The following is a 26,378-nucleotide window of genomic DNA, read 5'->3' as shown; positions in this document are numbered from 1 at the left end:
AGCCAAAGAGGAGGAGGAAAAGGAAGAAAAAGAAGTGAGGAAGGGGTGAGCAGGAGATGGCAGAGGCAGGCAGAGGAAAGGGAAGAAAGAAAAGGGAGACAGTGGGAGATGGGGAATGAGAGGACAGCGGAGGAGGAGGAATAAGAAGAGCAAAAGGAAGGATAAAGAAAAACAGAGAAGAGACTAAAGGAAAACAAAACTATGAAATATTTATGGGAGGTACTGATGTTTTCCAAATAAAGAATTAAGAGGTAGATCTGCAGGAACTGAATTCAATCCATGCCAATACACAGCAAAACCTTTTCAAAACTAAGACTGACCTCTATAGTATTCCTTAAATTGTGAGATTTGCTAACTCTAAAATAAAATCTTGCACTGATTCCCTTTGCTAGTAATATACTTTTTTTCTTTTGAATATATACAAGTGTAGCATAACTCCTGTTCCTTTATGATTGTACATACGATAGGAAAACAGTTTTAAATCTTGTGTCTTGGTTAAATAGTATCCAATTTAAGCATAAAGTTAGACAATTCCCCCTACAATCAAATCAAATCAGTCTTTGATGACATACTCAACATGAGCTACAGAAAGAATTCCAAGATAAACACTCTGCCTCCAATCTCCCCAAATGACATTAATAATTAGCAGTAGGGCACTGGCTGACTTCATCTGCTCTCTGGGTTCAGAGAAGACATGTTTTTTTACACAATTAAGAACTTAAAAAACTGAAGCCAAATTAAAGTCATCCCTGCTAAAGAGTGGTAATATACATATGTACAGATCTACACAGCTCCTCTCCTACAGCAACTCGGAGCTCTGCTCTGCGGCCACCAAGGCCATCAGGTACTAATTAGGTAGTGTGTTCTGTCAACACTTTCATGCTCTTATTTTATTAATTGATCATTCTGCCATATTAATGATACTAGTACAGTGGCGCTGAATTCCCTCAAGTGCTTTACCCCTGAGATAGAAAAGAAAGTAAAGTAGATACGAGAAAGAAAATGTCACAGATTAACTTTACCTATCTCATATTTGAATCAACACTAAAACTGTTTCCTGTAAGTTATCTGTTTATTTGCAGAAATGTCCCATGGACCTAAAATGCACAAATTTTCCTTAAATAAAATATAACTTCTATCAATTTAACTTTATAAGCTATAAGAAACCACAATGGCAATGAAATGTATAATAAAGGCATTGACATTCTCATATATAACTGCTCAAAATTAATTATGCAATAAATGCATAAGGCTGGAGAGGTAGTGACAATCCTTAATTCTAACTACCTAATGATGAAGGCAATTCAATAACCAAAATAGGTAACCTTAATACTGACAGAAACTGGCACGTTTAAAAAAAAAGAAAAATAAAGTATTTAGTAACAGTAAATACAATGATCTTAATATACTATTTTGAGATAAAGGCATAAGTAAATTTCTTAGGATACTGAGAAAATATGTATCCTCTGAGATAACATTTGGTTTTTGCTATTTCAAATCACTGTTATTGTGAGGCAGCCATTAAACAGTTGGTGAGGAAGTGCTGTTAGGATGATGCAGTAGTAATTCTCTAATGAATATGAATATAGTTTGGACAGGCAACAGAGAGAGAGAGAGACATTGACTGACATGGCTATGTTTTGTTGTTTTGTTTTGCTTTATTTTCTATGAGATGTCTACTTGCATCTCATAGAAAACAAGATCATGTTACAAAAAGTTAGATATCAGAGAATTGTAATTGTGTCCTTTACACTTTGACATCACATTAAGATTATGAAAGCTGAAAAAAAATCATTACAAAGGTAAAGTCAAGCACAACACACTACTGCCACCTAATGCTTAGTAAAATAATGCCCAAAGAAGCAGTAAATATTTACCGTTTTATGCAAGTTAACAAATGAAATGATTTTTCAAATGTTTTAACTTGTTTAAGGTTTTGTGATTTAATGAAAATATAATCAATCATGTGTAAGACTGACAGCTCAAAAATGTGTTTATCCATCTAAAAATACTTATTTATCACTTAAAAACAAGCCAGATACTGTGCCAGCCAAAGAGGATACAATGATGAATAAGACAGGATCCCTGCCCTTGAAGGACACACAGTCTAGTGGGAAAGAGCAGGCATGTAAACAATTAATTATAATGCAATGGGAAAGATGAGGTGCTAAGATTAGATGACAGCATGAAAAAGTTAGCATAAAGCAGGGAAAGTTTTATAATAAAGGTGACATTTGTCTGGGTTTTGAAGGATGAATAGGAGTGAGCCTATGGAGAAGCTGTGCATAAGTGGGAGGGAAAGGGCATTCTAGGGAGAGAGAAACAGCAAATACAAGACAGGAAAGGACTAAAATGGACATCAGAGTCACGAATAGCAGAACTGTAAACCAGATTAAGAATGAGTGAAAGAATGGTTGGATTGGGAAAAGTAATGGGAAATGAAGTTGAAAAGCTAGACAGATCATAAAAGAGCTTTTTAGTACGCTAAGAAATATGGACTCATCCCTACTTAAAACTCAGTATTATTTGCATGATAGGGACATTATCACATTTTTGTTTCAAAGACAAAAATCTAACCTGATGTAGGATGAAATGAGTAGGAGGATAGGTAGGGGAACAGGCAGTAAGGAAACTATTGCATTACTGTAGCACTCCTGAGGAACTATGCTAATGATGCTAAGGATCAAAGGCAGGAGTCAGACAAGGGGAAAGGTGGGAAGTGGGGGACATGAATTTGAAAGTCAAGTGTGCAGCAGATAAAGCCACAGGAATATACAGAGAGCAGTTCTTCGTAACACTTTTGAGTTATGATGTCTTCTAAGAATCTGATAAAAATTGCATCAATTGCATAAAACTGAGGGGTTAACAGACCTCCAAAAGCACCTGAGCTTCAGATTAAGAATCCCTGATTTGATGGCAAGTGAAGAGGGTCAAAGGTAAAACTGAAGAACAGCAACATTTACATTAGATAAAGGGAACAGATGCTAGAAAAATAGAGCAGTGGTCAGAGAGGCAACAAGATAATCAGGAAAGACAGGCTCCATGCCCAGAGAGGAAAAAGTCTGACTGAAGGCAGATGGAAGACCTACAATAGTGTTTAATAACAAATGTCACAGCAAATCCACTAAATTTGGCAAGTATGGAACACTGGTCACTTTAGAAGGCACCATTTCATAGTGGTGACAGAGAGTGAGTGGGTTGAGAATCCAATGGATGGTAGTCAGTCATGTTTGTCAAGAAAATAGGAGTGATTGCTATAAGAACCAAGGTCAACAGAGAATTTTTTGAAAGACATTTTACTGGGTGAGTGGGAAAACCTAATGGAAAGGGAAAATTAAATAGAGAGAAGAGATAATTGAAGCAGCCCTGATCAAAAAATATAAAAAATTGAGCTCTGACTCTGGCTCTGTATTACTAGTCTTGTGACCTTAGAAAAGTTATTCAACTGTACAAAATCTCCTCATCTGAAAATTGAAAAGAATGTTTGCCAAACTATATAAAATACTCACGAGAACAAGGACCTTAGTTCATCATATTCACGACTATATCCACTTAGCACAGTGCTTGAATATACAAGACACTCAATATTTACTTAATGAATAAAAAATCTGTCCACACATCTCACAGTGCTTTACAAATCAAATGACATAGTGAGGGGACATATTTTGAATAAAATTTAAAAATTTTTAAAAACAGGGTATGGTGGGAAACAGGGGCCATCATAGCAAGTCCTCTAATATACAATTGATCCTCATCATTCACGGATTCCACATTTGCAATTCACCCCCTTGCTAAAAATTTATTTGTAACCCAAAAGTCAACACCTGAAATGCTTTTGAGGTCACTGGCAGACATGTAGTGTGAGAAAAACTTGAGTCACCTGACATGCACATTCCCAGCTGAGGTTAAACAAAGTAATGCTCTGCCTTCATGTTTCAACTCTCATACTGCAAATAAGCATCCTCTTTAGGCAATTTATTGTCACATTTTTGTGCTTTTTTTGGGCAATTTTGCTGTTTCAAATGGCCCTCAAGCATAGCGTGTTAAGTGCTGTTTAGTGTTCCTAAGAGCAAGAAGTATGTGATATGCCTTATGGGGAAAACAGATGTGTTTTAATAAGCTTCATTCAGGCATGAGTTATAGTGCTGTTGGCCCTGAGCGCAATGTCACATGAATCAACAATATATATTACATAAGGCATGTTAAACAGAAACACCCATAAAACAAGGTTATTTATTGATCACTTGATGAAACTTTCGTGACCTGAGCCTCGCAGGAACCTAACCCTGTATTTCCCTTAGGAGCAATGGTTCAGTATTTGCTAATTCAGGTTTCACAGCAACTTTATAGAATATAACTACAGCAAATAACAAGAATGGACAGTATAATAATATAAACATACATATTATAATTAATTTATATCTTGTCTTAATCTGTTTTGTGCTGCTATAACAGAATATCTAAGACTGGGTATTAATAATTTATAAGGAACAGAAATTTACTGGCTCTCAGTTCTGGAGGCTGGGAAGTCCAAGATCAAGATGCCAGCAGGCTGGGTCCCAGTTTCTCTGCTTCCAAGATGATGCCTTGTGCACCGTGTCCTTTAGAGGGGAGGCATGCTGGATCCTCACATGGCAGGAAGAGAGAAGGGCCAAAAGAGAGCAGAGGGAACCCAACTTGCCCTTTTATAATGGCACCAATGCCACCCATGAGGGTGGACCCCTCATGGCCTAATTACCTCTTAAAGGTCCCACTTCTTAATACTATTACAACGGCAATTAAATTTCAACATGAGTTTTGGATAGGACAAACATTCACATCATAGCACACCTTGCCCACATTAGAAAGCTCTCTCAGTCCTTTCTCTCTTGCCATACCCAAAGAAGATCTACATATAAGGTTCCTGTATCCCCTGCTTCCAGGCCATGCCCCAACCCCTCCTTTTAGGGGCTCAGGACATGGGATTTCCCTGCCCAAATAACCTGAAGTCGAGAGGAAGATTAGACTACAGCTAGGCCTCTGGTTGGGGGTGGGAAGAGAAGGGAGGTAGGACACGTGGTGGCTTTCTCTATACTGCTGAATTCTGGCATAGAACCTTAAGGACTCTGTCTTAGTCCATTTGGGCTGCTACGACATAAATACCACGGCCTGGGTTGCTTAAGCAACAAACATTTATTTCTCACAGTTCTGAAGGCTGGAAGTCCTACCTCAAGGTACCAGCAGGTTCACTGTCTGGTGAGTGCCTACTTCCTGGTTCATAGATGGCTGTCTTCTTGCTGTGTCTTCCATGGTGAAAGGGGTGAAGGAGCTCTCTGGGGGTCTCTTTTATAAGGGCATTAATCTCATTCAGAAAGGCTTCACTCTCATGATCTAATCATCTCCCAAAGGCCTCACTTCTAATGCCATTACACTGGGGGTTAGGATTTAAACATTTGAATTGGAGGGGTTGGGGGGGTCCCCACATATTCAGTCCATGAGAGACTCCAAGAATTCTAAATTTGATCCTGGCCTTCCAGGTCAATATGAAGGCATATTTGTCATCAAAGTTTATTTTTATCATAGAATATCAACATGTTTTATTTAATATTATGTTAGCTTGACTTATAATTTTTAAATATGTGAGCATCTGGTATGTAGACCCCCATCTGTATTCTTTCTCTGAGCCTAAAAATATTAGGAGTGGGCCTTATTAATATTACAGTATTACTGTCACCTTTTCATAATCTTGTCATAAGGAGAAAAAAAAAACAAGAAACGTTTTCATATTTTTAGTGACCTCTGTGTTAGTTTACTTAATCTAGAAAAGGAATTACTCTTTCAATGATAATTTTATTTATAAGATTTACCTTACTTACCTCCCAGGGAGATTCATATGTCAGAAAAAGTGATTAAGCCTTTATATTTCTAAGATCTTCATATACTTTAACACAAAACAAACCAACAGGTATCTTCTAATACATAACTTATTTCAGATGCTTTCATGGCACATTCCTCTGGTACATGTGTTATGATGGCATTCATGAAACAGTCACGGACAGCTAGATAGTCACCAGAGTTTTAGGGCGTTCTAAAAGCAAAAAAAGGTCACTATAAGGCTAGATTCTAAAATCTGCTTAATGTATCTGAGATTATGGCTCAAACAAAATGTGGTCAGAGTAACCAGCTTTATGGCCTTTTGTATTATGCAATAATAAACTGCTCCACTTGAATATTTCACCACCGAAAGTTTACTTTAACATTTACTTTTGAAAAGCCCAATACTAAGATTCTAGAATAATTTGGGATATATTTTTAAATAATTTTTTAAATTACAAGATAGTACATAAGAGTCACTGTGATTATGAAGCAGTCATGTCCAAACTAAAAGATGCATTAAAAGAGGTAACTGGGGCTTTTTGAAAAGGCTTTTTTACCCTTATAATTTTCATGACTACTAATTCCTCTTTCCGAAAAAAAAGTATTCTTTAATAAGCTGGAAATTATATGCTTATACTCCCTATGTTGCTTTACAGATACTACCTAAAAACTGTATTTGTTTTCCTTTAACTATCTAATACATTTATTCTTCCTAATTCCAATATTCTCTCTGCAACACTATTTAAAGCTCTCCAAAATATCTTCAGACTACCTACTGAAAATCTCCATAGGTAGAAAATGTTCCACACTCTTGACTGAATTATTAAAAATGAAATGTAACAGTTGGATAGCCTCTGAGGACAGGTGTAGACAAAACATCAGTTCAAAGATTGCCACAGGTCAAATCACTTTACATGCTGTGGCTCTATTCTGTCATCAGTTCACATGGATCAAGGACTACATCATCACTGAACTTGTGAGTAATAACAGAAAAGGGAGAACAGTACTGCAACCCACACAGAGAGGCCAGAAGAACAAGAGCCAACTTCCTTCTTAACTCTTTTATTCTATTTCAGAAGAATCCAGTACAATTCAACCAAAGCATGTATTGAGAGTCTATTATATAAAGTTCATGAAGTTGGTGCTATCAAGGACAGAAAAATAACCAAGACAGGATCCATACTTTTAAGCACTTCATTTTTAGCTAAGAGGCAGCCATAGGTATAAGCAATTACAGTACAGACAGGATATGGACAGTGGAAAAAGAGAGTTACAACCTATCAATGAAACATACAAAGAAAGGGAAACTTTCTTGATCTATAAAGGAAAACTTTAGGAAGATGTTATTTGAGTTGTACTTTAATGGGAGGTGAACTTCCTCCCACTGAATAAGAAGAAATGGGAAGAGGGCTTCCTGTTTCCGTGGTGGTGGGGCTAGTTACTCAAACCAACTTTCTCATTGAGAATAACTACAAAATGTAGATGAAATATTAAATATATTTTAAAACATCTTAAAAGCATCAAAGAGTTGATGAGACAGTAAGGCCAAAACTAAAGAGAAAACTGATAATTAAGGGCAAAGGATGGAAGGTACTTTTGCCCCGAGGGTACTTTGCCTATTCTGGAAATTATTCTGGAAATGAACTTTAATTTTGATAACCCCATTTGGCCTACCGCAGTTACATATATCATAGAGACACTGAGTGAGGAAGAGAGAACAGGTTAATGGAATAGAAAACACAAAAGCTAAAACTAAGCCTAATACCTAACTGTGCAGAGAAGACCCATTCTGCTACATTAGGTGGGGGACAAATCAGGTGTACGCAGGATACGTTCCCAAGCTTAACGCATATGCTGGCTCTTGTCCTCCTTTCCTCACAATACCAGGGGGCATTTCTTTTCCATAAACTACAAGCAAAACTTGCTTTGCAACCTTGTTCTTCAGTTCCTACAATCAGTAATAGCACTAATTTCCCAAAATGCATCTGAACACTTACAGAGGAAGGGCAGTTTCCATAGGCGTCCGGGTCCAAAGGCAATGTGAAAATTTCATTTAATTAAAGCTACTCTTAAAAATCTTTAAATTGCCCATTAAGTATAATATCTGAAGTTTCATGAATATAACTTGTGACACTGTGATACAGTAAGAAATATATATTTGGTCTCTGCCCCTAGTTCCTGGCACATAGCAGCTAAAACCCTTGGAATCTCTAGAGTGATAAGATTGTCTTTTATATGCTAATGAGATGACTAGTGGCTGGAGCCCATCTATAGCTTCAGAATGGGGACTGGTCAATACAAAGACTAAAACATGATTAGAGGGTTAGGACTTTCAGCCCACCCACTCCAACCTCGAGGGAGAGGAGAGGGGCTGATGGTTCAGCGGAATCACCAGTGGCCACAAGTGTACCTACCCTAATAGAGCCTCTATAAAAACCCCAAAAGGACAGTTCGGAGAGCTTCCAGGTAGGTGAACAAGAACACATCCATGTGCCAGAAGACTGACACATTTCAAATCCATGAGGACAGAAAAGCTCTTGCACTTGGGATCCTTCCAGATCCAGCTCTGTGTATCTCTTCATCTGATTATTCATTTGTACGCTTTAAAATATCCTTTGTAATAAATGGGTAAATGTATGTAAAGTTTTCTTGAGTTCTATGAGCTGCTCTAACAAATTAAACCTCAGGAGAGGATCATGGGAACCCTGATTTATAGCCAGTTGGTCAGAAACACTCGTATTGCAACTGACATCTTAAGTGGGAGGCAGTCTTGGGGGACTGAACCCTTAACCTGTGGGATCTGACACTCTAGGTAGACAGTATCAGAATTGAATCATAGGACATCCAGCTGGTGTCCACTGGAGAAAAGCTTGGTGTATGAGGAGAAATCCCTGCACATGTAGTGTCAGAAGTATTGTATTGAGTGGTACATGAGAGTAGGAAAAATGCTTGTTTTTTTCCAATCTCAATACAACCCTATACAGCAATATGTATATATAAATTCATAACATATACAGTGATAAACAGGTAATAAAAAGCACATATTCAAAATTTTGTCATTTTTAACTTTTTTTTTTGCTGGACTATAATAATTAAATTTGTATGATGTCATTATGCTATATTTTTATATGGCCCTATATCTTGTACATAACTTCTAGTGTTAATGATAAATTATAATAAGCCAACATGACACTGGCTAAATGCTTTACATTCATTATTTCATTTAATCTTTATGAAACACTGTGAAGTAGCTATTATTATCCTGATTTTTGCAGGTAGAGGCTAAAGGTCGTTAAGTCACTCTTCCTGGGTCACACAGATCATAAAGGGCCTAAGTGAGATTCAAAGCCAGGCAGGACAAAGTAATCCAAAGCCAGGACTCTTAATCACTGTGCTATACAGCTTCCCTATGAAACCACATATTAGAGTTTATATACTATATATATCATGACATTTATTACACTAGATACTAGTGTTTAAACATCTGTATCTTCCTCCTAACAATAAACTCTGCCATATCCACGGCACCTAGAATAGTGCTTAGAAATATAGTAGTTTCTAATCCTAACAAAAGTTGAGTGAATGGATGGATGAAAGAATTACTGAAGACAACCTCAGATTGCTTCAATCCTCATAAACAAATCAGAATCCATTATTTAACTAATTTGAAAAGTATAATTCTCAAAGAAAATATTTTTAATTACCTTTTGGGTTTGTAAAAACTGTATATTTTTAAATATTTTGAGATAGCCAAAAGTAATGGCTAGTTTAAGTTGCCTCAGGAAAAAAAGGCATGTCTTTTCCAGACACTTATGCCATACACTACACCAAGGATAAAGCTCAATTTACAGTCATTTTCAAAATCCTAACAGAATGAGAAGAGGTTTTACATTCCATTACTGAGTTTAAGAATCTATTTGATCTTTAATTAGCAGATAACAGGCACAATAGCATTAACTATATTTGTGACACAGAAAATAATTTAAGCATACACATATAATATAAATTATTAGTTATTAAGAATAAATGAGTTTGAAAATAAAGGAAAAACTAGTCAAAACACAAATAACCTTAACCAGTAAAAGGGGATTAATGAGCTAAAATCCATGATTTACTTGAAGGTAAATTTTAAAGGTGTTTTATATCTCAGATGGTATGGTTTTATATATACCTTACAAGCAATAGTTACTATTTTTAATCATGTAAAACCCATGCAACCCACTTGTGACATACCGCAAATGCATTAACACCAGACTTCTTATACAACATTTTTGTTGAAAGCACACTATGTAATATGTTACAATAAGGTTTACTCTTCAGGAAGGGTGAAGGGATAAATTCATCTTTCTTTTAAAAATCTTAACTCATTTGGTTCATTAAAGGCCAAATAAAACATCAAGATATTTTTAGAGTCCAAAATGATGCCTAAAGAAATCTACAAAGACAGAAAGCAGACCCGTGGTTGTCTAGGGAAGAAGGTGGAGCTTCAAGGAACTTTCTGGGATGATGAAAATGTTCTCTATCATGATATGGTGGTGGTTATACAGGTTTATAAAGTCAAGACTCAATGTACGAAATGCACTCAAACACACTAAAATCGGTGTACTTTATTGTATATAAATTATACCTCAATAAAGTTTTTTAAAAAAATTCCTAAAAGAAATACATCCTAATAAGAAACAATAAAGTTCTAGTTATTTTATATGGATTAAAAAAAAGTAAAACAGTCTATTTTATAGAAATCAACAACTTAACAAAAGTGGGATATTAATCCCTTTGGAAAGGACTGAAGAAAAATGTTTTTGGGTTTATTTTTTGTATCTTGGCAAAATTAAAAATAATATACCTCAAATCATATGGAAATTCTAAATGTAAATGTATTTTAAAACAAAACATTGATTTTTCCCATTTCAATTGTTTAGCATTATTGTTTCAAATGATTTTTGGTCTATAACTTTGTTATATGTATTATTTGATTTTAAATATTAAGTGTATATCTTTGTTTTACCTCTCTGTGTTCATCTTCCATATCTCCAATCTGGCTTCTGCGATAAAGGTTTCTTTAGGTTTTGACATTCTATAATTCTTTTAACTAAATTATTTTAGAGTCTCTGAAGTTCTATGATTGTTTTAAGCTAGACTATGTGATAAATATAACAATGTCCTAAATCACCAATTCATGGATTTCCTATCAGCTGGACAAGTCAGATAATAATTAAAAAGTTATTTTAAGATTTCTTTCTTTCACTTTCTGTAAAAGCAATTAAAAGGATTATCGGTGACAAGATTTTAAAGCAGCCTATAAAGGGAGTATTTTTCATCTTAAAAACATGACAAAGAAGAGAGAGATTACCATAGCAGTCTCAATTAATTGTTCTGTCTAGAGTGCATGTATTACAAGTGAGCAAAACAATCTTGGGTCACCAAAAGTTACTTCCAGTATGGTAAAATAAGAAAAAATTCCTCAGACTTGGGGGATCAGCTAGATGACAAATGAAGATATAATAAGAGAAAAAAATAGAATGAACAAATTCTAGACCTGGCTTTAGAAGGTTATATAGTATATGTATCTCATTTTTTTTTTACAGATGAAGAAATTCAGGCCCATGGAGTTTATATGTATTAAGAACATCTTAGTTTGCCCAGCATAATTTTGGTGGAAATGGAGAAGATAAAGGAAGATGAACTTCTTAAAGAAGATATTTCTACATTCCTTGGAAATTGGGAGAAGTAAATGTCATTAACCAATAATTAGACATGGTAAGGACTCAGGTTTCCAAAATACCATGCGGCCAGCCTTTCACCAAGTTTCTGGTATAATTTTCATTCATTTCTACTGATAATGCACTGGGTCAGATCACATATTCTCATAAACAGTGGAGCTAATTCACCCAATTGCTTTCAATTTTTAAAACAGTCAGCCAAGGCTGTTAACCAAATCAAACATTCCAAGGGTGCAGGTTGTTGTATCTGACTTGTTCTGTAAGAGAGACTATAAATTCTGTCCAATTTCAGCTGCTATTCTCTGTAACTTAATTACTATGCTAATGGTTTCAGTTGCTAGATCCAATGAACTCTTTTTTCAGTCAGTAGACTTCTTGGCCCCTCTTAAAAATATCTACAACTGTTAGACACACCATCTCCTTTCCTTGACTTTAGTGACACTGTACTCTCCTGGTGAGACGCCTATTATCTCTTGCCACTCCTTTTCCATTTCTTAGTGAAGAGCCATTCCACAGCATTCTGTCCTGGAAGCCGTACCACATTATATCCCCACCCCACTGAGCCCCAGGTGATCTCATGGAGGCAGCCCTGACCTCTGTAGAATTTTACCTGCTCTCCCACCTACTAACTGGAAATCTTATCATGGCTCTTCCACTGACACATCACACTCAACCTGTTCTTTAATGAACGAAACATCCTACCCCAGAAAATTTTCTCCTTTATTCCTTATGTCAAGGAACACAGTTAAGAATATCACCTGCTTTCTTGTACCTTAAGCTCAAAATCACATATTCATGTTCAGCTCTGCACTCCCTGACATAATTCAATCCATCACTGAATCTACCTCTGTATCTGCTCTCATCTCTTTCTTCCTTTCTACTTCCATTATTAACCCAATGATTCAAGTTCTCGTTACCTCTTGGCTTGACTGTCCCAAGGACAATATTTTCTCTGCCTCAAGTTTCTCCCTACTCCAGCATATCATATTTATAGTTATCACTATTATTTGCTAAAACACTAGATCTAAATCTTCCTCAAAAACATTCAGGGTCTGCAGAATAAAATTCAAGCTTTTCAGCCTACATTCAAAGCCCTTAACAATCTGAGTTACATCCCCATGTACCCAGCCTCATCCTCTACTATACCTCTTATAAATCCTCCTGCTTGTCACCAATGCACCCAGAGGGCCAGTACACCAGTTCTCATGAACTTCCTAAGCATTCCTTCCTTCTCAGGCTCTATCTACTAAACTATGAACTCCTAGAGAGAAGCCATGCTTCAGACTTTTAGACACAACATGCAGTAATGCTCATATTTACCCATATTTACCCATACTTGCAAGAGTCATGAACCAGGACATTACCAAAAAAAAAAGTCCCCAACCACATCAATAAAAATCCATAAAACTCAAAGCCTGAAGATAACATCAGCCCCTAAAGTTCATCAATCAGAAAAAAGATGCATCTCCATGAGTTTGCAATGGCTTCTGCAAACCAATTAGTGACAAAGATGCATGGGAGAAACAACAGGAAAAGGAGACAGAAGAAATAAAAATAAGAAAAAATAAGAAGAAAAAAATTGGAGAAAAAAACCGGCATGAGAAATAATGAGTAAAGATGAGAAAGAACAATAGGAATAATGAGAAACAATTCAAAGAGAAGTAACAATATAGAACAACCAAGAAAGATTAAAGAGGGATAAAAGTATTATATGATGGGTAACAACGTCTCTAGAGAGCTGAAAAGTAACTCTCTGTGCTAAATATTATTTTATTCACTTCTAGCATAAATGTTTTTGCTGAAATATGACACAGCCCCTTACCTTCTTAAAGAAAACATATACAGACCACAATTATATTTATTCATGGTAAAGCAATGCAGTGTTTAACACTCCTGTCATGCTTAACACCATTGTCATAATCATGTAAGAAGCATACTATTAGCCCTATCAGAGAAGCCTTGCTACAAGAGATTTAAACCACTATATACAAATGGAGAAAAAGTTTAAAACTGTGCTAACCTCAAAGCACAAAAATGGATGCTTCCTAACAGCAGAACTGCATCTCGGTTATTTTTCATAGTTTAAAAAAATGCTAAGCACTGTTCTGCCTGAATAAGACTGCTGGGTCTGTAGGATAGACTAGTGAATGCCAAATTTCAGACATTCTTATATGATCTTCAAGATTTTTGCCCCATATTCTCTTAGTACTTTTATTTACTTTCTTGGTAAATTTGACTTTAAATTACCTCATTTTATTACTTATCTTCATCCTAAAACCAAGTATGTTCTGTGAGATATATATATATATATATAAAATTTTATAGCAAGGACATAACTATAAAAAGTATATACAAGTTTGTTCATCTGTGTACTATCTAAAATTATTATTGCATATCACCAATGTGTATCATACTTTAAGAAACATTGAAATAGACCACATTTCATGTATTTAAGATTTACATGGGATAAAGTCTCATCAAAAAGATTAAAAACAACTGTTTGCAACTATATTCTAACTAAAAAGAATTTTGGGGGCCAATATGATTAAATGATGATTGTACATTTTCTAAAGAGTAGTTCTGGCATTAAATCTTCAGTCACATCATTAGACGGATGAATATATTGGTAACACTACCAAACAACCAAGGAAATGATTCAGAGAGAACCCATCTTCTAACACAACACTTTGAAAGATTTCATAAATGTTATTTTAATTTAGTGACTTGGTCAAATTTACCAATAAGTTATAGGTTATTTGGTTTAAGACAGAGGACTTGAATTTATTCACATAGCAAGAGCTGCCATCTTGGGGGTTGCCCAGTATCCTTTCCTCTGCCCTATTAGCAGCTCAATTCCCTTGCATATTACTGAGGAATTATCTTTCTCAAACTATGTGCAGTCTTCCACAACTAAGGCCTCTGACTGCTCTAACATAGCTAGGAGTGCCCTCCTTGTTACTCTGAATTTTGATCAAGACAGTGAGAAGCTATTCATCAAAGCAATGGGGGCAGCAGAGTAACAGCAACGGTGTCCTGACCAGGCTGTGAAAGAGGTGTCATGATTCTTTTCTCTTAGCCCACTGCAATCCCTTGGTTCTTGTTCTTTATTAGTTATGGGCCCTCAGCTTCCTGTCAATTCTGTGAGCCCCACGACATTCTTCCAACAGCTTTGCTTGTTCTTAGTTATAAGTTGGTTTCTATTGCTTGCAAAAAAGAACCTTGAATGATACAAAATAGGCCTGGTGTGGTGGCTCATGCCTGTAATCCTACCACTTTAGAAGGCCAAAGCGGCAGGATGGCTTGAGGCCAGGCTGAGCAAGAGTGAAATCCCATCTCTACAAAAAATGGAAAAATTAGCCTGCTTTTATTTACCTAGTTTTGAAAGTCTATGTAGGGTGTGTCATAATTTTTTGCTACTAATCTGTGTTACTTAATCTCTAAGCCTCAGTTTCTTCACATGTATGTTAGGGATAATAATGATATGGTACCTTACAGGGCTAAATGAGTAACTATACATAAAGTGATTACAAGAGTAGCTAATATACAGTGCTATGTATTAGCTAAAATTACCACTTAAGTGTTCACTTAAAATGCTTTATTTCTACCACTTCTTTCACAAATAAGAAGAGTTTGTAATAGTCTCCATGTGATACCTGAGTAATTTATTGTTATATATCTTGCATGCTATATATGATATCTAGACTACAGCTAAACAATGAACTACATTAACAAAAATTATAATGGACACTACAAGTTATACCCTCTGATTTTCACTTACAACGTTCCCAGATTTTTTCACAAAATTTGTTTTAATGCCTAAGAACCTTTCCTGTAATCAAGATCACTTTGCTTTGTAATGTAGTTCAAAAGATCTGTTTAAAGAATTGTCCTTATATCCCTTCTTTTCCAATATGGTAATTTTCCTCCAACTACAGTAGAGGTATCCTTTCCATTTTCTTTTTCAAGACATTAAAATGTATTACATAACTAGCTTAATGCTAATCTATATATAACCACTTATAATCAAGAGAGACCCTCTGAATGCCACAAGTATTAAGTGGTATTTTATAGCCTTCCAACATTAATAATAGTAAGAGCATTCTGCACACTCCTGCCTCAAATTACATGGATTTTCTTTAAGATTATGGAACATAATGTAACAGCAGCATATAATTTTGTGACACACTAATTCTTTTCCAATTGAAAGGTATCCTGTAATATTATCAGCATCAATGAGAAAAGACCCCCACAATTTTCGATTTGACAAAGCTTTTGAGGGGAAGCTTTTCTCTTCAGTAAATAGTAATTTTCACGTGCATAACTGCAAAAAATATGGGAATAATATAACATATCATTCTGGACTCCAGACCATTTCACAGCAGTGGATTATTCAAATTGTTTTTAGTGGGCAACTAATAAATATTTTAAAAATTGATTTACAAGAAGAAAAAAAGAACAATGCACTTTTACTTATAAGTCTCTGTTAATAAAACAGTGCTAGAATATGCTGATTCAATTACTTTTATTTTTATATAGTAAATTATTAGGTAATAGACTTAATGGTATGTGAAATAAATGTCTTTAAAGCTAATTCTGCACTTTACATTTATATACCTCTTTAAAGCAGTCAAAAATATCTCAGTCAATACAAATTTTTTCAGAATCAGGACCTTGAACAAGGACATTTACAAAAATTAAAATAAAGAAACACCATTTACTAAATCACCATGTATTGTAAACTTAGCAGCCCACGATTTAGCAATATTTTATCCCAACAACTAATTATGTAAGAGGTGTTACATTCAAAGTCTTCTGAACTTGAAAAGTACACGTAATAAATGTTCCTTTTTACAAAATTCGATACAGAATGCTAGTAGTCAAATGTAATTTTATTCCCTAATTGCTTTGTGACATTGTTGAAAAAACACAGACTAAGAAAATACGGTAATTCTAATTGGAAAACAAGAACTTTAGAAGCCCGTTTTGTTAAAAGAAAAACCGATAAACATGATAAATAATATTATTTTCCCTTATAATTTTCTCCTTCTTAAATCTATTAGAAACTCTAAACTTATCACTCAAAAAGAATAAGGAAAATAAATTTCACTCTATAAGCCATATAAAAATCTAGATCTCTTCACAATTAAAAGAGAGTAGTAATTATGTCTGACCTTCCCTAATACTTCATTAACTGTACATAAATGAAGTGTTTCACAGAAATCCAGAAAAATGAAAATTATGCCTTTAAACCACAGTAAACCCTTTTGCATGGCAATTATGAGAACTGTGATATAATAGAGGAGTCTAAAGTCAGAGGATATGCGATCAAGCCTAGATTTTAACCCCTACAAATTGTGTGTTTCCGACAAACCACTTAACTGTAACTAAGACTTAGTTTTCTGAACTACAAACATAGGGATAACATTACCTGCCTTACAGAGGATAAAACCAAATGTGAAACTACTTGTAAACTGCAAAGTATAAAATGTGTTATTAATTATATACTTACTACTACTTACTTCCTTGCCTTGTTAAACAGAATACACTGAACATAATTTAACTCATGGTCGTAAGTATGAATATATATTATTGTGCTACGCTGTAATAATATAGGGACCACTGATAAAGCAACCCAGACTAAAGGAGGCTACAATGCTATTAGATCGACTGTTCTGGTACCTCCTTATAGCTCTTGTTGCCTGCTGTACAGTTGTTAGTTGAGACTTCTTGCTGCCATCAGTATACACAACTACCTATAAGGAGCCACCCCAGAATAATGCTAGTTGAAATTCTCTCTCCTGAAATTTGCTGTTTCACTTCTCATCCTTCTCTCAACAGATAACTTTGTCTTCTACTTCACAGAGGAAAAAAAGAAGCCACCATATGAACAAATGAACCAGCTATTGCATAGATCCTTTCTTCCTTTCCTCCTGTAACACAGACGACAGGTCTCTCACTTCATTTACCTAAAAAACTAATCCTTCTACCTATGCTTGAGATCCCACCTTCTTCAATTATTTTCTCTCCTGTAACTTCAATTAGAAGCTTTTCCTTGGCTACTTCCCATACATTGTAAACATGTTCAAGTCTCTCCCATCGTCTAAAAGAAAAGCAGGGGGAAAAAACTTCAATCTTTTATTATACTCCAGTTATCCTCATCCTTGTCTAAGAGCTACACATTCTCTGTCCTAGAGAAACTTCACTACAACCAGAGGAGGGTAACCACATGGAAGAGGGACATGGCAAGGAGCTGGGGAGGTGAGGGTTACAACTAAGATCATTTTGAAACAATTAGTGAGAGTGAAATAGATGAGGTAGGGCATGGGGCACAGTGGACCAGAGATAGCAGCAAATGCAAAGGCATATGCATATGGCCAAAGAATGGTTTCTGGCCCCTAAAGGGAAATGAAAATAGTTCAAGGCTTCTACTAAATGGCAAATTAATACACTTTTATCCCTCCCAAAATTCCATAATAACAGCAAAGGAATAATATATTTTTTAAAAAAGGAAAAAGGCATAAATGCATAAAAACAAATAGGAAAGAAGAGGAAAAGTGAGAAATACCAGTTTGAGAAGATGGAAAATTGATCAATAAATGGTAACCAATTCAGTCTACCTAAGAAAACTGAAACCTAAGCCTAAAGAGAAAGAGAACACAAAAAGTGAGTTCACTTACACAGAGCCCAGAGAAACTGAGGAACAGAAGGCATGGAATACCTTTGAGAGTGGGGTTAAGGGGCAAAACTAAACAAGAAAAAGACTGGCTGAGACTTTAAAAGAAATAATCAGAACTCTAGCTCTTCTCCTCACCATAAAGCCAGGCATCTACTCTTTCCTGCCAGAGCAGAAAACTAGAGGTTTACTGTGTGGAGTGAAATACCAGAAATTTTCTGGATTCTATGTGAAGAGAAACATCAGAGATGCTCTGGATTCAGGAACATCAGGCACGATGCAGACAGCTAGGATGCAATGGTACACTGAAAACAAAAGGAAAAAGGGTCGTGGACATACAGAGCAGCAAGAGTCCAAGTTCCCATCTCCCCAGGCAGGAAACTTGAGAATTTCTCTCTGGGAAGTGGATTCAGATGCTGACATTTGGGGTTATCCAACAAAATGACAGAACTTACTTAATGAAAGCCCCCCAAATCAGCTTGTAATATTTCATTCTTACATATGAACAGACAATAAAGGATCACCAAATATATGAAAAGAGCTTCTATTTTAAAAGGTAGGAGGAAAAGGCCAAAAAAAAAAAAAAAAAAAAAATCAAAGAAAAAGAAAACTTTAAAAAAGAAACATCAGTAGCCTTAAAAAGAATAAATGCTGTATTTCTAAAATAGTAACAAGAGGTCTCCCAAAAATGAAAATTCAGTAAATAAGGTAGAACTTAGAAATTAACAATACAAAAACAAAAATAGTCAACAGAGGAGTTAAAATATAAAGTTAATTATATTCAGACAGTTCACTCACTGAACAAACTTTTATTGAGAGCCTACTATTTTCCAAAGATGATTTTAATAGGAGATAAATCAGGAAAATATCATATCCTGGAAGAGAAGTAAAAAAACTGCATCAAAGAAGAGAGTGCAATAACTGCACCAAATGCTGCTGATAAGTAATGTGACCATCTAATTTATCATTTAAACTAGGACACTTCTGAAAGTGAAAAAGGAAGCTATTAATTATGCCAGGATAACAGGCATAAACCAGAACTGTTTGGGGAAAACTAGAATAAATGGTCACCTTACTAATAAATCAAAATGAAGACAAGGAATCGGTCATTCGCTTTAGCAACATGGAGCTCAGTAGTGACTCCACAAAAGCAGTTTCAATGGAGTGGTGAGAACAAAGTCTCACTGGAATAGGTTTAAGAGAGATGGGAAGAGAGAAATTAGAGAAAGGAAGTAGAGATAATTCTTTGAAATAGTTTTGCTGCAAAGAACATAGAGATGGGGCAAACAACAGGCAGAAATGGGATTGAGAGTTTATTTTTTTTTAAAGAATAGAGAAATAATGGCACATTTTAATGGTGATTGGAATGATCCAGAACAAGCCAGATATCCTACACTCAAAAATATATATATTTTTTAATAGAGAGCTGAGGATTCAGGAAGCTGAGGATTCCAAAAAATCTAATGAACTCAAATCCAAAATGTAAAGATCCTTCCTAGAAGAGACCCTCTGCTTTTTTATCTTTGGCAGAGCAGCAGCACAAGGAGGAAGGTACACAGGTAAGAAGCAAACAAAATTTTAATAAATTTTAAAGGCCAAATACAGACTGGCAGGACAATTTAAAATCCCTAGGCACCCCCAAATATATAAAGTGTCTGTATCCAGCCACCAACTCTATTCCACAGGCCTTCATCAAACAGTCACAAGAAAGAATAGAGACAGGCAGAAGGGCCAAAAAGTCACCCATTTGGCACAGACACAAGTAGCCTAATGAAGTCAGAAAGCAGGACTACAGAATGGAGAGGAAACCCTCCAGAGAATCCAGACTTTACACTGAGTACCAGGCAGCAGTCACCCACAGAAAGGGAGGGATAGGAGAATGAGAAACTGAAATAGTCAACCCATAATATATAGCGGACCTGCTTTCTCAAGGAAAGTAAAAACATTAACTAGAAATCAAAATAAAAGATGTATAAGATCTCCACACTGAAAATTATAAAATATTGCTGAGAATAATTATAGATAGCTTAAGTAAGTAGAAAGATGCATGGTTATGGATTTGAAGACTCAGTATCATTAAGATGTCCACTTTACCAAAATGAATATACATTAATGCAATCCCAATTAAAACTCAAGCAAGATTTTCTTTGGCAGAAATTTACAAATTGATTTTAAAATTTCTATGGAAATACGAACAAACTAGAATCAAAATTAACTTGAAAAGAAGGATAAAATTAGAGAACTTACTTTACGTGATTTTGAGACTGACTATAAACCTACAGTAATCAAGATAGAGGTATGAGCAAAAGGATAAACAAATATATCAAACAAAATTAAGTTCAGAAATAGATCCATATTGCTAAGACAATCCAATGGAAAAGGGAAAATGTTTTCAACAACAAATGCTGGGACAACTGAATATCCACATTGAGGAGAAATAAAAATATGACCTCCCATCTCACACTATACACAAAAACCATAAGTCTAAAGGTAAAAGCAATCTATAAAGCTTCTAGAAGAAAACATAGAAGAATATTCTCAGGACCTTAGAGAAGATACAGAAAGCACTAAAACAAAAATTTGATAAATTATATTTCACTGAAACAAAAAATTCTGTGCATCAAAAAAAACACCATTAAGAAAATGACCTGATGAGCCACAAACTAGGAGAAAATACATGCAAAATATACATAGGATCAAGAATATATTTAATTTTTTTAAAAAGACACTTCACGAAAGCATACAAATGGCCAATACTCACATTAAAGAGGGCTCAACTCAACATCATTAGTCATCACAGAAAAAAAAAAATCCCATAATGAGATATCACTATAAACACAGTAGAGCAGTAATGATTCTCAATGGGATGTCGCAATTTTGACACCAAGGACACATTTTTGGTTGTTATTGGCATATAAGGATGCTGCTACACATCTTAGAAAGTACAGGACAGCCCACATAACAAAGAATTATCCTACCCAAAATGTCAATGGTGGCAAAATTGAGGAACTCCAGCAGCTGAAATAAGAGACACTAATAGCATCAAATGTTGGCAAAGAGGTAGAGCAACTGAAAATTTTTGATACATTGCTAGCACTGCATAAAATGGTTTATCTGGCTTGGTGTTTGTTAGACGCTACCACATAAGTGCAGATGGCTTCTCATTACCCAGCTGAAAGCCAACATGGCCTACAAGGACCTGCATGATCTAGACCCAGTCTACTTCTCCAGCCTCATCTGCCAATTAACTGAGGTACAAGGATGACTTAATATTAGGAAAATTTTCAAAAAAATTTATTTGACTTTACTGAGCAAAATCTTAAAAATTCTGAGACAGAATATACCTTAAAGTCATTTTGTCCAACTTACTAAGGCAGGAATATTAGTACATTCCTAATGGTGAAATATCTAATGTATCTCACAATGAACAGTGACAATTTTGGCAAAGTATCATCAATGTATTTGGTATCAACTAGAGAAACAACAAATGCTATACAAATAATGGTTCTTTATTCTTTTTGTAAGCTAACTAGACACCATTATAGAGGTACTGACATTGCCTTAAGAAACATCACAAGGTAGACTGAAAAAATGAATGTAACAGTTCAGAAAGAGAATCTAATTTTGATAATATATGCAAATACATGCAGACATTATGTATATAACATACAAAATAGCCAGTATATCCAACATATTATCATTTCAATATGTAATCAACAAGAAAAAATTTTTAGGTTATTTTAAACTCTTTGTTTGTACTAAGTCTTCAAAATCCAATGTATACATTACACTTATAGGACATCTCAGTTCACACTAGTCATATTTCAAATGCTCAGTAGCCACATGTGGCTACTGGATGCTGTTCATTTTGTAACAGTACTCCTAAGCATTTCACGTATATTTATTTAATTTTCCCTGAGGCACATACAGGAGAAAGTAATCTATCCAAGTTCTCACAGATAGTGGTAGAGTCAGGATTCTAACTCAATCAGCCTGATACAGATCTCCTGCTCTTAACCTTCATGTTGCCCCACCTCAAATAAAGTTTTTCTGCAATATTAATGAAACTTTCAATTAAATCAAATTAGTACCTTCATTCCTGCCATTGATATCATATATTTTTCAGAAACCTAACTTTCTGATCATATTTAAAAACTAATTTTTTTTTAAGTCTAACAGAAAAGACTTACCATCAATATGAGTTTTTGATACTTCTGTTTTAGGTCTGACACATTTGCTGATGGGTCTGCCCCCAGAATGCTGTACCAATCCTTTTTTGGTATCTGCTCAACTGCCATCATCCATTGAAACAAGAAGTGGGCCTTCTCAGATCAGCTGAATAGAAATATTAATAACAATTAATTACAGTTTGCATGTATCTAAAAAAATCAAGTATGGCTTTTCCAAATTCTTTAATATTTACTTGAGTAAATTATGATAATGCAAATCTGAGGAAGCATACATTTTCCTTTAAAAAGCCCCAAGAATTCCACGTTTAAGTATACGGATAAGTATAAAAAATCTGTTGGATAGTTCGCGGTATGTCCTTGTATCTTAAATTAATGAATAAACAACAGCATCAAAAAAGGAATTTGATAATGGACCCAGGTGGTGTATGAACTTCTAAGAAGATATTTCTGTTAGTCTTATGGAAAAATTGTCACACAAGTCAGCACTCACTAAACACACTAGAGGAGCTTAATAAATATTTACAAAATGAACACATAAAAAAACTAAACAGACCATCAAAGAATGAAAATGAATTTGGGGACATTCTTTCTGAGTGTTTCCAGTTTACTTCTTTTCTACCAGATTACCTGCAAAGGATAACATGCGAAATAACGTCAGCACGGGCCGATAAAGAACAAGAGTCACCCTGTTATTGGAGAGGCTCTCAGACCTCGCAAAGTAGCCTCCGAAACTCTCCGTTCAAGGATGACCCAGTCCTCCACGCTACAGAAGAGAAACCACCAGGAACCCCAGAAACCAGGCAACTCCTTCCCACTATACACCCAGCCAAGCAGCCGGGTCCTCCTCAAGACTGGGACTTAGGAATCCTCTACATTCACAGCTGGCTCTTCCTGTCATTGGTGGGTATCCTCTCCGGGCTTTGTATGATCAGACCTACCAAACTTTACACAGCCACGGGTGCCCACTTCTCGCCTGCAGTCGGCCAGAACTCGGAAGGGGCTGCTTCTTCCGCCGGAAGTCATTTCTGACGTGTCCGCGTTTCTAGTCGAGACGCTGTAGCTGAGGCACAGATCGGAAACGCCGGTCCGCCCACTGCGACGCGGTAGCTATGGTAACTAGTCAGCTCTTCGCCGGAATTTACTAGTAGTAAGTGCCTGCCCGAACCCCACTGTGGAAAAAGGCGTCTTTCGCTTCGCTTTAACTCTTCCTTGTCGCATCTCTTCGACTGTCGCTTTTCTCCTCTTCCTCAGCGAACACCCCCCACCCCATCCCAGGCTTTCCGCGCCTTCCTCAAAGCTTTCTCCGCTTACCCTACTCTCAGCTACTCCCAATCCTTTTGGTTGGTGCTTGAACTACTGGGGAGGAGAGGGAAGGATATGAAAAGGATGAGGTCTGATCTCATCCTCGTCTCTACAAGTCCCTTAGTATGTTCTCATTCGAAAATTAAGGAAATAAAACTTACGCCAACTAGGACTGGGTTTTGTGAGGTGTTTTTCAGTTTAACATTTTTTTTCTGCAAAAGATTTTCAACCTAATTATTTCTTTTAGACCTTAGCAACAGAATTAAAAAAAATAAAAACTTTCCAAAATCTTTTCACATTTGCTATCTTGCTTCGCTTTCACGGCAACCCAGTGAAGCAGGTGCTATTATTCTCCCTTGGTAGATGAGGAAACAAATCAAGGTTCAAGGCCAAATAGCTGATTGAGTAGCAGCAGAACCAGGACTCTTAGCAAGTCTGCATGTTCCCAGGGCAGCTGTGCTATTTTTCAAGCTTGCAGGAATGAAGTGAACTGCTCTCCTTTGAAGCAGCTATGAGGTACTCCAAATGGGTACTGTTGTGGTTTTTTGTTATTGTTGATGGTAGTGGTGGCTGTTTTTTTCTCTTTTTTCCCTTTCTTCCATTTCTTTGTTCCCTTTCATTACCTCTTCTCTGTGCTGCTTACTTTACATTGACCTCTCCTCCATGCATTGTACCCTGAGGTGAAAACTACATCTTGTTTTTTTGGCAGCAAGACATAAATTTCACTTGGATATGTTATAAAGTGGTTTTTGTTGTTAGTGCTTAGATTTGCTTTCCTTTTTTTTTTTTTTTTTTTAGCATTCTTCTACCAAATCTCAGTATGAGAAGCAGTCAAGATAAACAGAATCAATAAAATATTCTAATATGGTCAATTATTTAATGATGGTATGAACTATAAAGAGTAACTGAGTGATACAAGAAAGTTAAAAAATCTAAAGATGAAAGTATAGATTAGGTCCTCCACAGGATTTCATCATGTTTAAAGGCAGACATAAAAGGCATTATATTAATAGTCAGAGGATCTGGTTTTAGTCCTGGCTCCATAATACCTTCTGTGTGGCCCTATGGAAATACCTAGAGTAACAGAAATAAGTGTTGTTGTGAATATCTTCCTATACAGTACTATCAGAATGATGCCCCTTGAAGCGCTTGGGCTCTCAAACTTCCCCCTTTCCACTTGTATAGATAGATATGCTCAGGCACTCCAGTTTTTACAGCAAAAGCACTGTATTTTTGATTTACTCTTCCATTAGGTTACTGTGTCATCTCTTTTATTCCTTTTGTTATTTATTTGGGTTTGGAAAATAAATGGACTTTTTCCCTCCAGAAAATCCCAAATATTTTGCCATTTCACCTCTGCATAGTTTAGTTTGCATCCCTAAAACATTCCAACTTTCCTTTATTTCCATAATGCCATTATTCAACTGAAATCATCAATAATTTAGTGATGTCATCTAATATCTAGACCTTACTTACATTTCCTCAGTTGGTTCAAAAATGTCTCTTTGTGGTTGGTTTGCTTGAATTGGGATCCAAACAAAGTTTATACGTTGCATTTGGTTGTTCTGTCTTTTAAATATCTTTTAAACAGCACAGAAGACCCACTTCTTTACTACAATCTTAGGGTTTTTTTATTGTCATTGTTATTGAAAAACCAGATCAGTTATTTTACATTTAAGTCTATCTGTGTGTCTATTTATACCAGAATAAACTTTTATTTATTTATTTTTTTTGGAGGCAGAATCTTTCTCTGTCACCCCAGCTAGAGTGCAGTGGTGTCATCATTGCTCACTGCAACCTCAAACATCTGGGCTTAAGTGATTCTCTTGCCTCAGCCTCCTGAGTAGCACTACAGATGCATGCCACCACATCTGGCTAATTTTTCTATTTTTGGTAGAGATGGGGTCTTGCTCTTGCCCAGGGTGTTCTTGAATTCTTGGCCTCCAGCAATCCTCCCTCCTTGGCCTCCCAGAGTGCTAGGATTACAGGCATCGCACCTGGTTCAGAACAAACTTCTTAAAACAATTTTTAACATGAATCTCTGCTCATTAGTCTTCATTTTTTGTTTTCTAGAGTACCATCCAATAGAAATATGATGTAAGCCAGAAGTGCAAGCCATGTGTGTGATTTTAAATATTCTAGCCACATTAGGGGTATAAGAAACAACGTGAAATGTATTTTAATAATATATTTTAATCCAATATATTCAGAATATTATAATTTCAAAATGTTATCAATATAAAAATTATTAATGACTTATTTTACATTCTTTTTTCCTACTAAGTCTTCAAAAGGTGCTATTTTATCCACACAGAACTTCTCAATTTGGGCTAGCCACATTTCAAGTGGTCAATAGCCACATGTGACTAGTGGTTTCTGTATTGAGCTGGGCAGGTCCAGAGAATAAAGTCCTAACTCTTTAACCTGGCATTCAGTTACCTCCCCAATAGGATCTTTACTTTTCCAGCCTCATCACCTATTACCGCTTTACACCTTACATGGAACATTTAAACAATTGTATCTTTTCATTGTGGCATCATCCATAATTTTGTTCAAATGGTTCCCCTCACTTATAACACCCTAGCTCTTTTTTTCTATAAGTTTTATTCGTCCTTTAAGACTTATCTCTTCCAT

General features: G+C 35.7%; 1 protein-coding gene across 1 annotated transcript in view; it reads right to left on the bottom strand.

Annotated features, from left to right (window-relative positions):
* The window catches only part of DNAJC24 (DnaJ heat shock protein family (Hsp40) member C24), a 51,136-nt gene extending 27,720 nt beyond the window's left edge, over window positions 1-23,416 (bottom strand). The window contains exons 1-2 of the mRNA XM_069469769.1: window positions 23,381-23,416; window positions 22,443-22,587 (exon numbers count right to left, since the gene is read on the bottom strand). Coding sequence (XP_069325870.1) covers window positions 22,443-22,553 — 111 coding nt within the window. The 5' untranslated portion in view covers window positions 22,554-22,587; window positions 23,381-23,416. The remainder of the gene's footprint in view (window positions 1-22,442; window positions 22,588-23,380) is intronic.
* Window positions 23,417-26,378: the final 2,962 nt, after the last annotated feature.

Source organism: Eulemur rufifrons, chromosome 6 (assembly GCF_041146395.1).
Source record: "Eulemur rufifrons isolate Redbay chromosome 6, OSU_ERuf_1, whole genome shotgun sequence".
In the NCBI taxonomy this organism is placed as follows: domain Eukaryota; kingdom Metazoa; phylum Chordata; class Mammalia; order Primates; family Lemuridae; genus Eulemur; species Eulemur rufifrons.
The sequence above is the reverse complement of the archived record's forward strand: the minus strand, read 5'-3'. Positions and strand labels throughout refer to the sequence as shown.